The sequence below is a fragment of the Passer domesticus genome, chromosome 7, assembly GCF_036417665.1.
Source record: "Passer domesticus isolate bPasDom1 chromosome 7, bPasDom1.hap1, whole genome shotgun sequence".
NCBI classification, from domain to species: domain Eukaryota; kingdom Metazoa; phylum Chordata; class Aves; order Passeriformes; family Passeridae; genus Passer; species Passer domesticus.
In genome coordinates this window covers 53,361,229-53,372,769 of record NC_087480.1, presented here as the reverse complement: position 1 = coordinate 53,372,769, position 11,541 = coordinate 53,361,229, and the positions used below count along the sequence as shown (strand labels likewise).

At 44.1% G+C, this 11,541-nt stretch overlaps 1 protein-coding gene across 1 annotated transcript; it reads left to right on the top strand.

The window, feature by feature from the left end:
• The first annotated feature begins 2,892 nt into the window (after positions 1-2,892).
• On the top strand, positions 2,893-10,143 carry PRDX1 (peroxiredoxin 1). The gene is made up of 6 exons (XM_064428742.1): positions 2,893-3,045; positions 5,773-5,889; positions 6,730-6,883; positions 7,149-7,271; positions 8,090-8,220; positions 9,761-10,143. Exons 2-6 carry the CDS (start codon positions 5,784-5,786, stop codon positions 9,844-9,846), a joined length of 600 nt encoding a protein of 199 aa, XP_064284812.1. The 5' UTR covers positions 2,893-3,045; positions 5,773-5,783; the 3' UTR covers positions 9,847-10,143.
• Positions 10,144-11,541: the final 1,398 nt, after the last annotated feature.

The window sequence follows — 11,541 nt, the reverse complement described above, 5'->3', positions numbered from 1 at the left end:
CAGATTTTTCTATTGCACAGCCTCTTTTGACAAAATAAAGGAAAGTGGAAGAAAAGTGCAAGGATAAGACAACAATTATAAATAACAGGAAGCAGGAAAGGAAAGAATAAAGGGGGAGGAATCACTGCTGAGTTTGATTTATTTTTATGAGGACCTTGGCAACCACATCCATTTGAAAATCCACAATCCTCAAGGAAAAGAAGATAGCTGAATTATGTAAATCTCATATATGAAAACTTTAACAAACCTCAGCCTCCACTAATGTAATAGGGGAAGAACAGAGTAAAGGTCGGGAAAACTAAACATTTTGTCATCAAAAGGCAGTGGTTATCTAAACATACAGTAACGGCCTGCTAATTGAAAAAAACATACACAGAGAAGAGGTAATTTTGACCTTGAAATAGGTAAAAAACTTGATTCAAACAAGGAAAGCTAATATGTGCATTGTGTATTTAATGACATGCAGTTGTTTTCATTAAAATGATTGTGCACCAGCTGCTTGTGCATAAATGCCCCATGGAACTTGTCAGTTGCTGACTAGTCAGCTGACTTTCTGCACATATTAAATTAAATTGTCCCCACATGGCCAGGACTCCACTCTGACTCTGCCTCTGGTAGTACCATGTGTAAGTAGGAGGTTTGGTATATTTAGGATTTAGTGGGATTTGGCACAGGCAGTGATGAACTCCACAGGGAATGTGTGGGGGTGTCCCAACGTGCTGGTTTTTGAGGGCATGCAGGGACTACCTCTGCTGTGTGCTCCAGGGACATGCCCAGTGTTGCCAAATCCATTACTATTCCAGCTAAGTTTATCTTATTCTGGAAGTCTTTGATACTCTTACACAAAACCATTCTCAAATGCATGGAAACCCAAATGTGTGGTAATGTTCTGAAACAGGTCCAGTTTTTTTGTCTTTCTTTTTGCACACAGCAGGGCATTTGTTTTTCACATCAGGGGCCCATTCCCAACCAAGATACATGGGAGATAGTGTGATCAAAATGATGGATGTGAAAGCTAGTTTGGCTCCCAGTTTGGGTAGTTTCACTGCTCTGGCACTGCAGGGCCTGCCAGCTCCTCTTTGTTGATAGAAGTTCTTATTGTGTCCCTGTCTGAGTGGATGGCTGCACAGAGGCCTGCACTGGGCTCTGATGCTCCATGCTAATCAGGTACAAGCTGATCCTGTCTGGCAGCTATTTTAGCAGAACACAACACACAGTTACACTGCTGTGCGGAAAGAGCTCCATCCTTCCAGCACCTGTGGGAGTAGACATGCCCTCTCTTCCCTGGAAAACATAATTGTTTTAATCTAAGCAGCATCCTACATCTAAAGGTTGAGAAAGGCTACAGGAACCCAGGTGCGCACTGAACAAGGAGTGGCCCTGACAATTTATTATTCCAGTACCTCCAGAAACTGACATCTGGAAAGACAAGCTCAGAAATTAATCAAAAGTAATGAGGCCACAGACATATGAATGGAAAGGAATGCTTACGGCACAAACCTGGAACAACCTGCAGACCATAGTGGGCATATTGTGCATCTGAAAGTAAGAAAAAATAGCACAACAAGCATTAAAGGAGTCAGAAACCATGAGAAAGGCATTACTGCTTTGTCCATTGGTAATCATGCTGGAACTTTAGTGGGACTACATTGTTCTGGAGGTTTTGATTAGGACTGCCTGACCTTTCAGGGGTTAATCTGTTCACAGGTTGATTGGCCTGAGGTGATGGGGAGGTACATACATGTCTCAATATACAGACCTCAATTCTCATGAGAATGCTGATGTTAAGACAGCAAACTTCTTCCTGTAAAAGATTAAGTATGCTATAGCAATAGAAATAGATAAATTGCTTGCATGAAAGTGAGTGCAGATTTTTTTTCCTGAGTCCATATATGCGTGTTATTTGCTTTCATTATTTAAGGATTAATTTCATCTGGTCCCAAAATGAGTAATCTCTGGATGAACCACCACATGGGTATGGTCCCCCAGCAACACTACACAGTGATCTTCATTATAAACATTTAAAGTTTGTTAATCCTTTGTGGCTTTCTACTCATTACAATTTATAATCAAGTTTTAACAGGTATAAGAAACACAACTGTAAACTGCAAACCAGATGAGTAAAAATCAGTTAGTGAGCACATTTATCACTTTTGACAGAAGCAAGCATTTTTGTCCTTGATATGGCTTTTAGTATTCATTATTTAATAAAGCTTTCACATGTAAATTCAGAATTTGGCCCTTAAAAAGTACCACACTGCTTCTTCACTCTTGGATTCAAAGACAGTGCTTATGGCAGAATCACTGAGGTTAAACGTCCCTCAGAGCAGCTTCACTACTGAATGATGCAACTCCCTGAAGCAACCGTATCTTCCGAGGGTTTCCATCCTACCACTGAAGCTCAACGGTTGGACTTTAAACTTAGTTTTCATCTTTCTTTTGCTGACTTGCATGACTGGGATCGGTGTTCCCATTGATGGAGAAGAATCAGTGGAAGCCTTGGGAAGGAGTATCAGGGAGAGGGGGCAGTGGGTAGTGCAGAGAGAGAGGATGGAGATTTGACACCGCACCTCTGTAACACTGCGAACACACATTGCTCTGTTCGTGAAGGGTTTCTTTTTACGGCTGTCAATGGCCACCACTTAATTCACATGAATGACATGCCAGTCATCCCTTACTCTCTCTCAAAGTCCTGCGTACCCTCTGAGGACTTCAAATAATCATAACTAGGTCAATTAAGGCACTAAAAATGCCATCGCTCCTTGCAGCAAGCCCATCAATCGTTTATAACCGCGGCATTGGATATTTGCACGGCACTTCCCGGGACTCTCTCCAGGGAACGATGTGCGCTCACTCGCACCCCGACGGCCCCGGATCTGCCAAGTCATGCTGCCCTTGCAGGCGCTGCCGCCCTCCCCTCCCGCCGCGTCCGCTCGCGAGATCCGCGCCGCTATAAAGGGGGCGGCGCGCCGGGGCTGCGGCAGTGCGGGCCGAGCCGAGCCGAGCCGAGCCGCTGCTCTCCTAGGGACCGGGTCTGCGCTCCGAGTGAGTGTGCGGGGCCGCGGGGGCTTTGCGCAGTAGTTTGGGGTTTGTTTGTTTTGGGTTTTTTAATTTCATTTTATTTTTATGTGATTTCTTGTTACTGTTCTGGGTGGGTTTTTTGTTCTCTTTCCCCTCCCCCTCTGCGCAGATGCGCCCTTGAGCGAGGCGCGTAGGGCGAGCCCTTTCTTCCCGCGTCCCGCTCCGAGGGACCGCGCTGCTGCGGCTGCCGCCTGCACCGCCGTGTTCAGTTTTCCCTGGTGTTGCTTTGGGCTTTTTTCTGGCGGGGAGAGCGGGCAGATAAGTCCTTGCAGCGCTCGGGCCTTTATCAGCGCTGCGCGGGGAGGAGCTGCGGGCGGGCCGGCGGGGGGAGCGCGCAGAGCCTGCGGGAGCCGAGCGGCCCCTTCCCCCGGCAAGAGGGGCGGCATCTCGCTCCTAAGCCTTAAAAAAGCCCAAACCCGAGCGCTGGCTCGGGGACATGCAGGGGGCGGGTTCCCCTGTCCCCGAGCGGTGTAGCGGCGGCCTGGGCGGGGAAGGCTCGGAGGCGGCCCCGGAGCCCCTCGGGCACCGGGCGTGCCGGGATGCCCGCGGTTCGGTATCGCACCCCGACCGCGGCTGCGGTGGCCTGACCGCACTTTTGTGACAGCCTGACGGTGGCAAAATGGGAGGCTGATGGTGCGTTTTGAAACGGCCTTTCACTTTTGTTCAAGGCACCCTAAAGGTATGAAATCGCCCGTTCAAGAGAGCAGGCCTGGCTCATTATAATTGCAGTTTGAAGATAATTGGGGCTGTCTGCGGCTATGAGCAACAAAGATCCTCTGGCCGGATTTGAGTGTCTTTGATTTAAGGTGCTCATTGTACTTCGCTCCGGAATGAAAGGAAGTAACAATGATTCTGTGGTCTGCTCCTCTGCGGGTTAGGAAATGCTGTGGCTAAAATCCGATCAGAACACGCGCTGACCCCACACGGAATGGCAGAAGGGTCTGCAGGTCACAGCGGGTGCTCTGAGGAAAGCACATGGCTCTCTTGAGGTGTGAGGCAACCGAGGTCTCCTGCAAATATTAAAAAGATTTTAATGTTAGCAGAGGAAGGGGCAATAACTTGTAGTTTAGAAAGAGGAAGTATCGAAGAGCAGCCTGACCTTGAATACCTAGTGAAGTACTCCAGAGGATTGCTGATGGAACAAATATAGAAGGACTGGCATAGTACTGAGCAAAAGGATGACCTTGAGCTTGGATAACAGAAAATAATGTAATTCAGTGATAAAAATGTGGGGTCATGCACTCCAGGCCAAGCAGCTCTCGCTTATAAGATAAAACTTGCTAGTTGGAGGCATCTCAAATAAATACTGTGCAGTTGCTGTTCCCCTGTCCTCTTGCAAAATTGCACTTTGAGAACCACAGCTGCATTTGTGGGTACAGGATTCTTGATGTCCTCCTGCCAGGCTGCTTCACTGCATCCTACAAATGATCTCCAGTCCTGGCTGCCACATTCTCTCCCAGTCTGCTGCAGTTAAAGACTAAAAAGCCTTGGATGAACGTGGGGATAAGGAGCTTTGTTGCACAGTTAGAAATGCTGAGTGTGTGGGCACTTCTCAAAATGAAAACTGAGAGGTGGATCATTACTGTCAGGGTGTGTGAGAGAAACTTCCAAAAGCAAAACCGTTGCTAAAAAGGCTAGGTGTGGGTTCAAAACTAAACATTTGACTTGTGGGCTAGTTCTCCAGGAAAAAAGTGGCTGGCAAGGGGGAGGGAGCCAAGAAATGAGGTGCTCTCAACCTTTTTTAGAACGGACTTGGTGCCTTGCAGGCACAACTTGGAACAATCCTTGGCTCTTGGCTTTCCTTAGCAACATGAGACTCATGCTAACCTTTGAGGTGGTTTTTATCTCTGAGGCAGCCAGTGCTGCAGTGTGCAGAATTAAGTGAAATAACTTTTAAGAATACTTTGTGATCTGCAGAAATTAGGTTTGTAGAGTTGCCTATTTGAAAGATTATGCTCTGGAAGTCTAAAGAATTATACTACACTCCCAGACTGAGCAGAAATACTGCAGGGGATGTATTGCACATGACAAGCTCTTGGGGCAGACAGCCAGAAGTAGCATTCTCTTGTCCTTGTGTACCCTTTTATTCTTTTTCAGTAGACTTAAAGGGGAAACAACCTGGCTGGACTTGGTGAAATTGTAATTAACATAAAACGTGGTTTCCATGTGAGCCACGAGTCTTTCTGGTTGGAAATAAAAAAGGGTTGAATTGTTCAAAAGGGTAAAGTGTAGTTATGCAGAGCAATGTTCCCTGGGGATTAACAAGTTATTTTCAGAATCAACAGGAAGCTCAAGTTTGAGGTCTTAAATTCCCTTGTAAAATTGAACTTTCTTAGTGAAAGTTCTAAAATCCAGACTTTCTACTCTTCCACCATGTGGAATGGTATGGTTTTCTGAGTCCTAGTAAAGCTCTAGGCTAGCGGTTTCTCAGACTCTGAGCTGTTACTGGTTAGATAACCATTACTGTATCTTTAGGAGGCCATGAGCCATACATTTTGAAAACCTGGCAGTCTCTATAGTGGCTTAACTACCCAGGTGACAAAACTCATTTAACAGTTAAGCCTTGTTGCAAGACTGAGTGCTGATAAACTGTCTTTGGTGTTTAATCTAGATGGATAAGATAAATAAATCCTTACTTCCAGGTGCAAATGTACTACCATTTAAAGTGTATTGGTGTTAATTCCTGTCTAGGTTAAATCAAGATGTCTTCAGGAAAGGCTTTCATTGGAAAACCAGCTCCTGACTTTACTGCCACGGCTGTAATGCCAGATGGACAGTTCAAAGACATCAAACTCTCTGACTACAAAGGTAATTTCATGTGCTTCTCTAATTACACACAGTCTGGCCACAGGAAGGACTATCTGGGGTGTATATATATATATATATATATAATATATCTGGAGGGTATCTGAAGGTGCATCTGGTTTGGCTTTGAAATGCTAGTGACCACTTGGCAGTGGACTGAAGATCAGAATTTGTGCAGTGGTGGTTGGAGTATGCTTAGAAGGCTGTCAGCAGGTGACTGAATGTCCCAGCTGTGATAACTTTTACCAGTGAGCTAAAACTCCTCTAAACTTGCATCAGGCTCATTGCCCTGTATCATACTGAGACTCGTGTACCAAACATTTCCAGACTGTGGAACAGCAACATCTGCTGTCTCATCTTTGTCAATGGAAAGTAAATTCTTTCATCTAACCAACCAAGTCCCTTTCTTTGGATTGCTGGCAATGTTTGCTTTGCCAAAAAAATCTTCACTAAAAAAAGAGAAGTAATCAAGTACCCATGTTGATGGCTTTAGAAATACATTTCTAATGATGCTGCAGGCTACATGAGGGTGATGAGTTGGTATAGACTACTCACCTACTCAGTTAAAATGTCTCCTTGGCTGATGGCCTTTCAGATCTGTGGCATTTCTCTGTTAGAGGTCAGCCATGGGGTCTTCTGGTGCAGCACACCCAGAGCTGTACCTGGGGCAGGCCTATGGGAGTAGACCCAAGAGACAAGCATTCCTTGTTAAATTTGACAGTCTGGGTTTGGGGACTTCAGTCAGGTAGGGTTTTAAGGTTGATTAGGTTTTTTCTTGTGTTTTGGTGGAGTTTGTTTGCTTTGTCTTGAGAAACAGATTAACTGCTTGTACTGCTTTTCTAGGAAAATATGTTGTGTTCTTCTTCTACCCCCTGGACTTCACTTTTGTCTGTCCAACTGAAATCATTGCCTACAGTGACAGAGCTGATGAATTCAAGAAAATCAACTGTGAAGTAATTGGAGCTTCTGTTGACTCTCACTTCTGTCACCTTGCCTGGTAAGAATCAGCCTTTTAACCCAACAGGCAGTTCTGCCTGGCCTCAGTTCTTGCAGGAACTGAGTCCTGAGCATATTCAAAGGCACCTGGTAAGTATTGGTAGTGCCAGGTGCTGCTGAACAGAGCTGAGCATACTGGGCATCAGTTCTTTCTTTATTGCATGGCAGATTGAGTATGATATTGCAGAAAGGATCTGCTTCTGTTGTACTTTAAGCCCTCATTCTGAACTGCCCATGTTTTTAACATGTAATTTTTCTTCTTTTAGGGTCAACACTCCTAAGAAACAGGGAGGTTTGGGCACCATGAAAATCCCCCTGGTTTCTGACACAACACGTGCCATTGCCAAAGACTATGGAGTGCTGAAGGAGGATGAAGGTATTGCATACAGGTAATGTGCCAGAGGTGAACAAGCTGATAAAGTTATGTTGCAATGCATAGACATGAGAGATGAACACAGAGCTTGTGTGCACTTGAACACCTGCAGCCAGCTAAAGCTAATGGCTGTTCTAGGTGTGAGCTCCTGCAGGTTGTCAGGCACTGCTGCAAGGGCAGATGGTCCCTGCTTCCCTGTGTGCTTAGGCTTCCTGTGCTTTTAACTTAAATTCTGCTTCCCTTTGACTGCCTGCTGCTCAGTGCAGGAGGCTCATGCAAACAGTGGTAATGCAAGACCTACATAGTCATGAAAGTGATTACAGGTATTTAGTGTAGTGATCAAAGTGCAGATTAATTAAACCCCAAGTCTTAGTCTGCTGTTCATAAAAGTTGCTGAGGGAGCTGAACTTCTGCTAACTCTTATCCTGATGTTGGAGGACTGATGAGCTGTTGCTTCTTTTTTTTTTTGAGAACAGTGTGTAGTGAGTTTTATTTCATGTGAGAATGTCTCTCCTTGAATTTGATTTTTCCTTGGGTTTCTCTTTTTTTTTTTTTCCCTGCTACTATCTTGGTTAAGTAAGAAGCACTTCTCTTCTGTCTCAGTGCTTTGACTTGCCTCCTGTCCCTCCTAGTTCCTGTGGGGCTTCCAGCTGCTCCTGTTTCGTTGCTGTGCATGCACCAAGGTGTTAGTTGCTAGGAAGAGGTCACAGTAAATGCTACAAACAGTGCCATAATCAAACAGTAAACCTGAGGTTTTGAAACTCATGTCAGTCTAATCAGCCTTTCAAAAGCTGTGCTTAACTTCAGGGCTGGTTTCTGTTTGTTTGTTTTTAGGGGTCTCTTCATAATTGATGAGAAGGGGATCTTGAGGCAGATTACAATCAATGATCTTCCTGTTGGCCGCTCTGTTGATGAAACCCTCAGACTTGTCCAGGCCTTCCAGTTTACAGATAAACATGGAGAAGGTAAGAGAGCTTTTCAATTTATTGTGTTCTCTAAAGAACAGTATTAACTAGGCAGATTAAGTCAAGGGTTGCTGAAAGGTACTAAGTACATGTGTACTTAGTGCAGAGCAGGTAATTGTGACTGTTGAAATGCAGCTGGTCCTGTAAATCTGCTTGTTGAAGGACACCATAATGCTTTATTCTATTCCAATTATTTGTCCCTTGAGTACTTGCTCATATTGAGATTTCACTTAAATCAGTTTGGTGATGGATGTCTTGTCCAGCACATAAAAGTTATCTCTTTTAATTAGACACAGAAGTTAAGAACATGTAGTAACTTAGCCTGTAAGAGTAAGCTTGGTTTTGATTTTGCTCTCAGATTTGGTAGGTTGAGACCATCAGCACTAAGGTAGTGTTATATGCAGCCTGTTGGACAAACTACTTAAATTCCTGAAAGTCTATTGATCTTTCTGTCAATATAAAGTGAGGGTAAAGTGGATGAGAGTCTCTTATCTCTATAGTTCAGGAGGAATAAGGTGTTTGATACTGCAGCTTTTCTGCAGGTGTGAAAGAAAAAAAAGACACTGCAGATAAAAAGTTAGAACCAAGTTATAGAAACTCAAAATTGCTATGCAGGGGTTAGTAGTCTTCATTTGTCATTAACTAATGATGTGTTGCTGCTGGTCATACTTACTGTGCTTCAGAAGTGGTAAATCAGTGGCAGGTTTTATTAAAATGAGCTGCTCTCGTGGCTGTGGCATATAAACATATGTCATGTGAGGAGACATCCCAAACAAGTGATGATGGAGAGGTCACATGTCATGCAAATAAAGTCTTTAGGGGTTTACTGTGCCTTTGAGTAGCCTAAACCTGGCAAAAGGTTTTCCTTTAGAACTTTAGGACTGCGGTCACATCTAAATCTGGACAGACCAGAGTAAGATGTGTAGCAACACTCAGAAGCTGAGCATTCTGTGGCTAAAATTGCCAGTCCTGAGTGGAGCTAGCATCCAGCATTCCATGACAGTAAAGAAGGAAAACTGTTCAAAGAAGGCTGCTCAAGAAGCTGCTGGAAGTTTGAGACCATGCAACGTCTGCGTCATGGTGGCTTTTTGATAGCCTTGTAGGGGAACCAGTGACAGTTGAACACTTTCTTTCCTGCCCCATTCAGCTGGAGGGCTGGACCAGGGTGGATTAAAGATAAGGGGAATACAGACTTGGCTGGATCCAAGGAGATAAGTGTAGTGTGATGTTAGAGCCTTTCTGACCTGCGTGCTGGAGGTGGTGTTACCTTTGCTATCAAGCTTTCCAGAAGCTTTTAAGTGGGGCTGGGAGAGGTGCTTGTGTAAAGGTCCCACTGTTGCCTGGGCAGAAACCTGGTCTGGGTGTTACTGCCCAGTAAACAAATAGAAACAAGCAAAACAGAGCATCATGTGACACTGAATGCACTGTCTGTGTGTTGCAAAGATCTGTACATGTTCTGAGTTGCTACTTTGCTTTACTGTTGTGTAAAACATGTTCTGCAGGAGCAGCTGGTAAGACTTAAACATTCTTATCATTTCAGTGTGCCCAGCTGGCTGGAAGCCTGGGAGTGACACAATCAAGCCTGATGTTCAGAAAAGTAAAGAGTATTTCGCCAAGCAGAAATAAACATTCAGCCTGAGTGGAAACTAGTATGCCTTACCTAAAGAGCAAGTATCAGTTACTGAACTTTGATTAAGTCATTGCATCTGAGTCAAGGGAACATGTTATAGTTATAAACAGTAACTTTTTTACTTGAAGGAAAGTTTGTCCTGTTGACAGTTACCTTCATAGCAAATCCTAACGATCAGTATCTGTACATCAAGCCCTGTTGACCTTAGTGACAATGCCGTGTCTGTGGTTAGCCATGTGTTACATAGAGCAGTGGTATCCTTTTGTAACTCTATTAAACTTGTGAAAAGAGCACACTGTCTACTGTTCTTGTATGTAGTCATCAAGAGACCTGGGAGCACTGCAGGCTGCACTTCTGAAAGCTTTCTGTAGGCATCTTAAGTCCTAAGGGCCTTTTACTACAGCTCCATTAAAATGGAGAGAAAAAGACTTGGTTTGCATGTTGAAGTAATAAAGTATTCCTCACACTCTTCGTGACTTGGCTGCTAGATGGAGGATCAGGCTGTCAGGCTTAAACCTGGGCACTCTGGTATTGCTTGGAGCATGTGACTGATAAAGGTGGGGCATCTCCTCATGCACCATGTCAACTTAAGTCATTCTGGCATCTACGTTAGCCAAAACTGACTGTTCATGTCATTCCTGGGGATCCAACATTGCGTTTGAATGCTGTCTCTGTGGGAGTGGAATACTGGGCTTTCTGGAAAGGAAACTTCCTTGGATATACAACATTCATCCACAGTCTTTCCCACTACATGTCATGGGGGTGATAATATGCCAGTTATCCATTAGCTTGTAGTCATATGATTTGGATCAAAAGGGTGGCATTATAAAATCTGGTACTCAGGTGTGCTCAGCCTTGTCTTTAATCTCTGTATTTCAAGAGATTATGTAAATCTCAGAGCACATGACTGGCCTTAAGTTACACCAAAGCTGTGACTGCTGTGTAGCTTCATAGTTCAGTGTGGCTTGTGATAGGGCTAAACTTCAAAGCTGGGGACTTGGGTAATGAGCTCTTGCCTAACAATGTAAGGGAGTTAGAGCCCTGTGATCTTCATGTACCTGTGAAGATTAAATTCTTACCGGACCTTGTAACCATCTTCAGCTCAGGTTGTAAACAAGTTCTGTCCTGCTTAAAGTCAGCAACACCAAAGATGAGGCCCAGGGCTACTTATGTCACTCAAAAGTGGAAGTTGTAGGCCTTGAGTAGTAAACTTGTTCTGTACAGCTCCAAAAAGTATGTGGCAGAAGCCTTGTTCTATATCTTACCTTGTTCAATATCTACTAAAGTAGTTAATCCCCATGAACATATGTGAAAGTAATGTTTAGCTGGATCACTTCTGCTTAATTTTTAAAAAATCCAAAGTCTCAAGATAACAAATGAGGCCAGCTTTCCAGGAAGGCAGTGATAAGTAACAGGGGCATTTATGTGGTTCCAAGTAAAATGAATATAAATGAGCATGGCTGAGTAAGAAGTTACCAAACTTTCTTTTCTATGAAGTGAAAAGGAGTAAAGTTAGGGCTAAGCTAATGTAAAACTTACCTTAGTTGTTATATTAGCCTTGAAATGTAAAATTAATTACAGCAGTTACTTGGAGGGGACTGTGTCCCCAGGTGCCACATCTACATAGTTTTTTCAGTACTTCTTGGATAGCAATTGTACCACTTCCCTGGGCATCTTGTTTAAATGCTCAA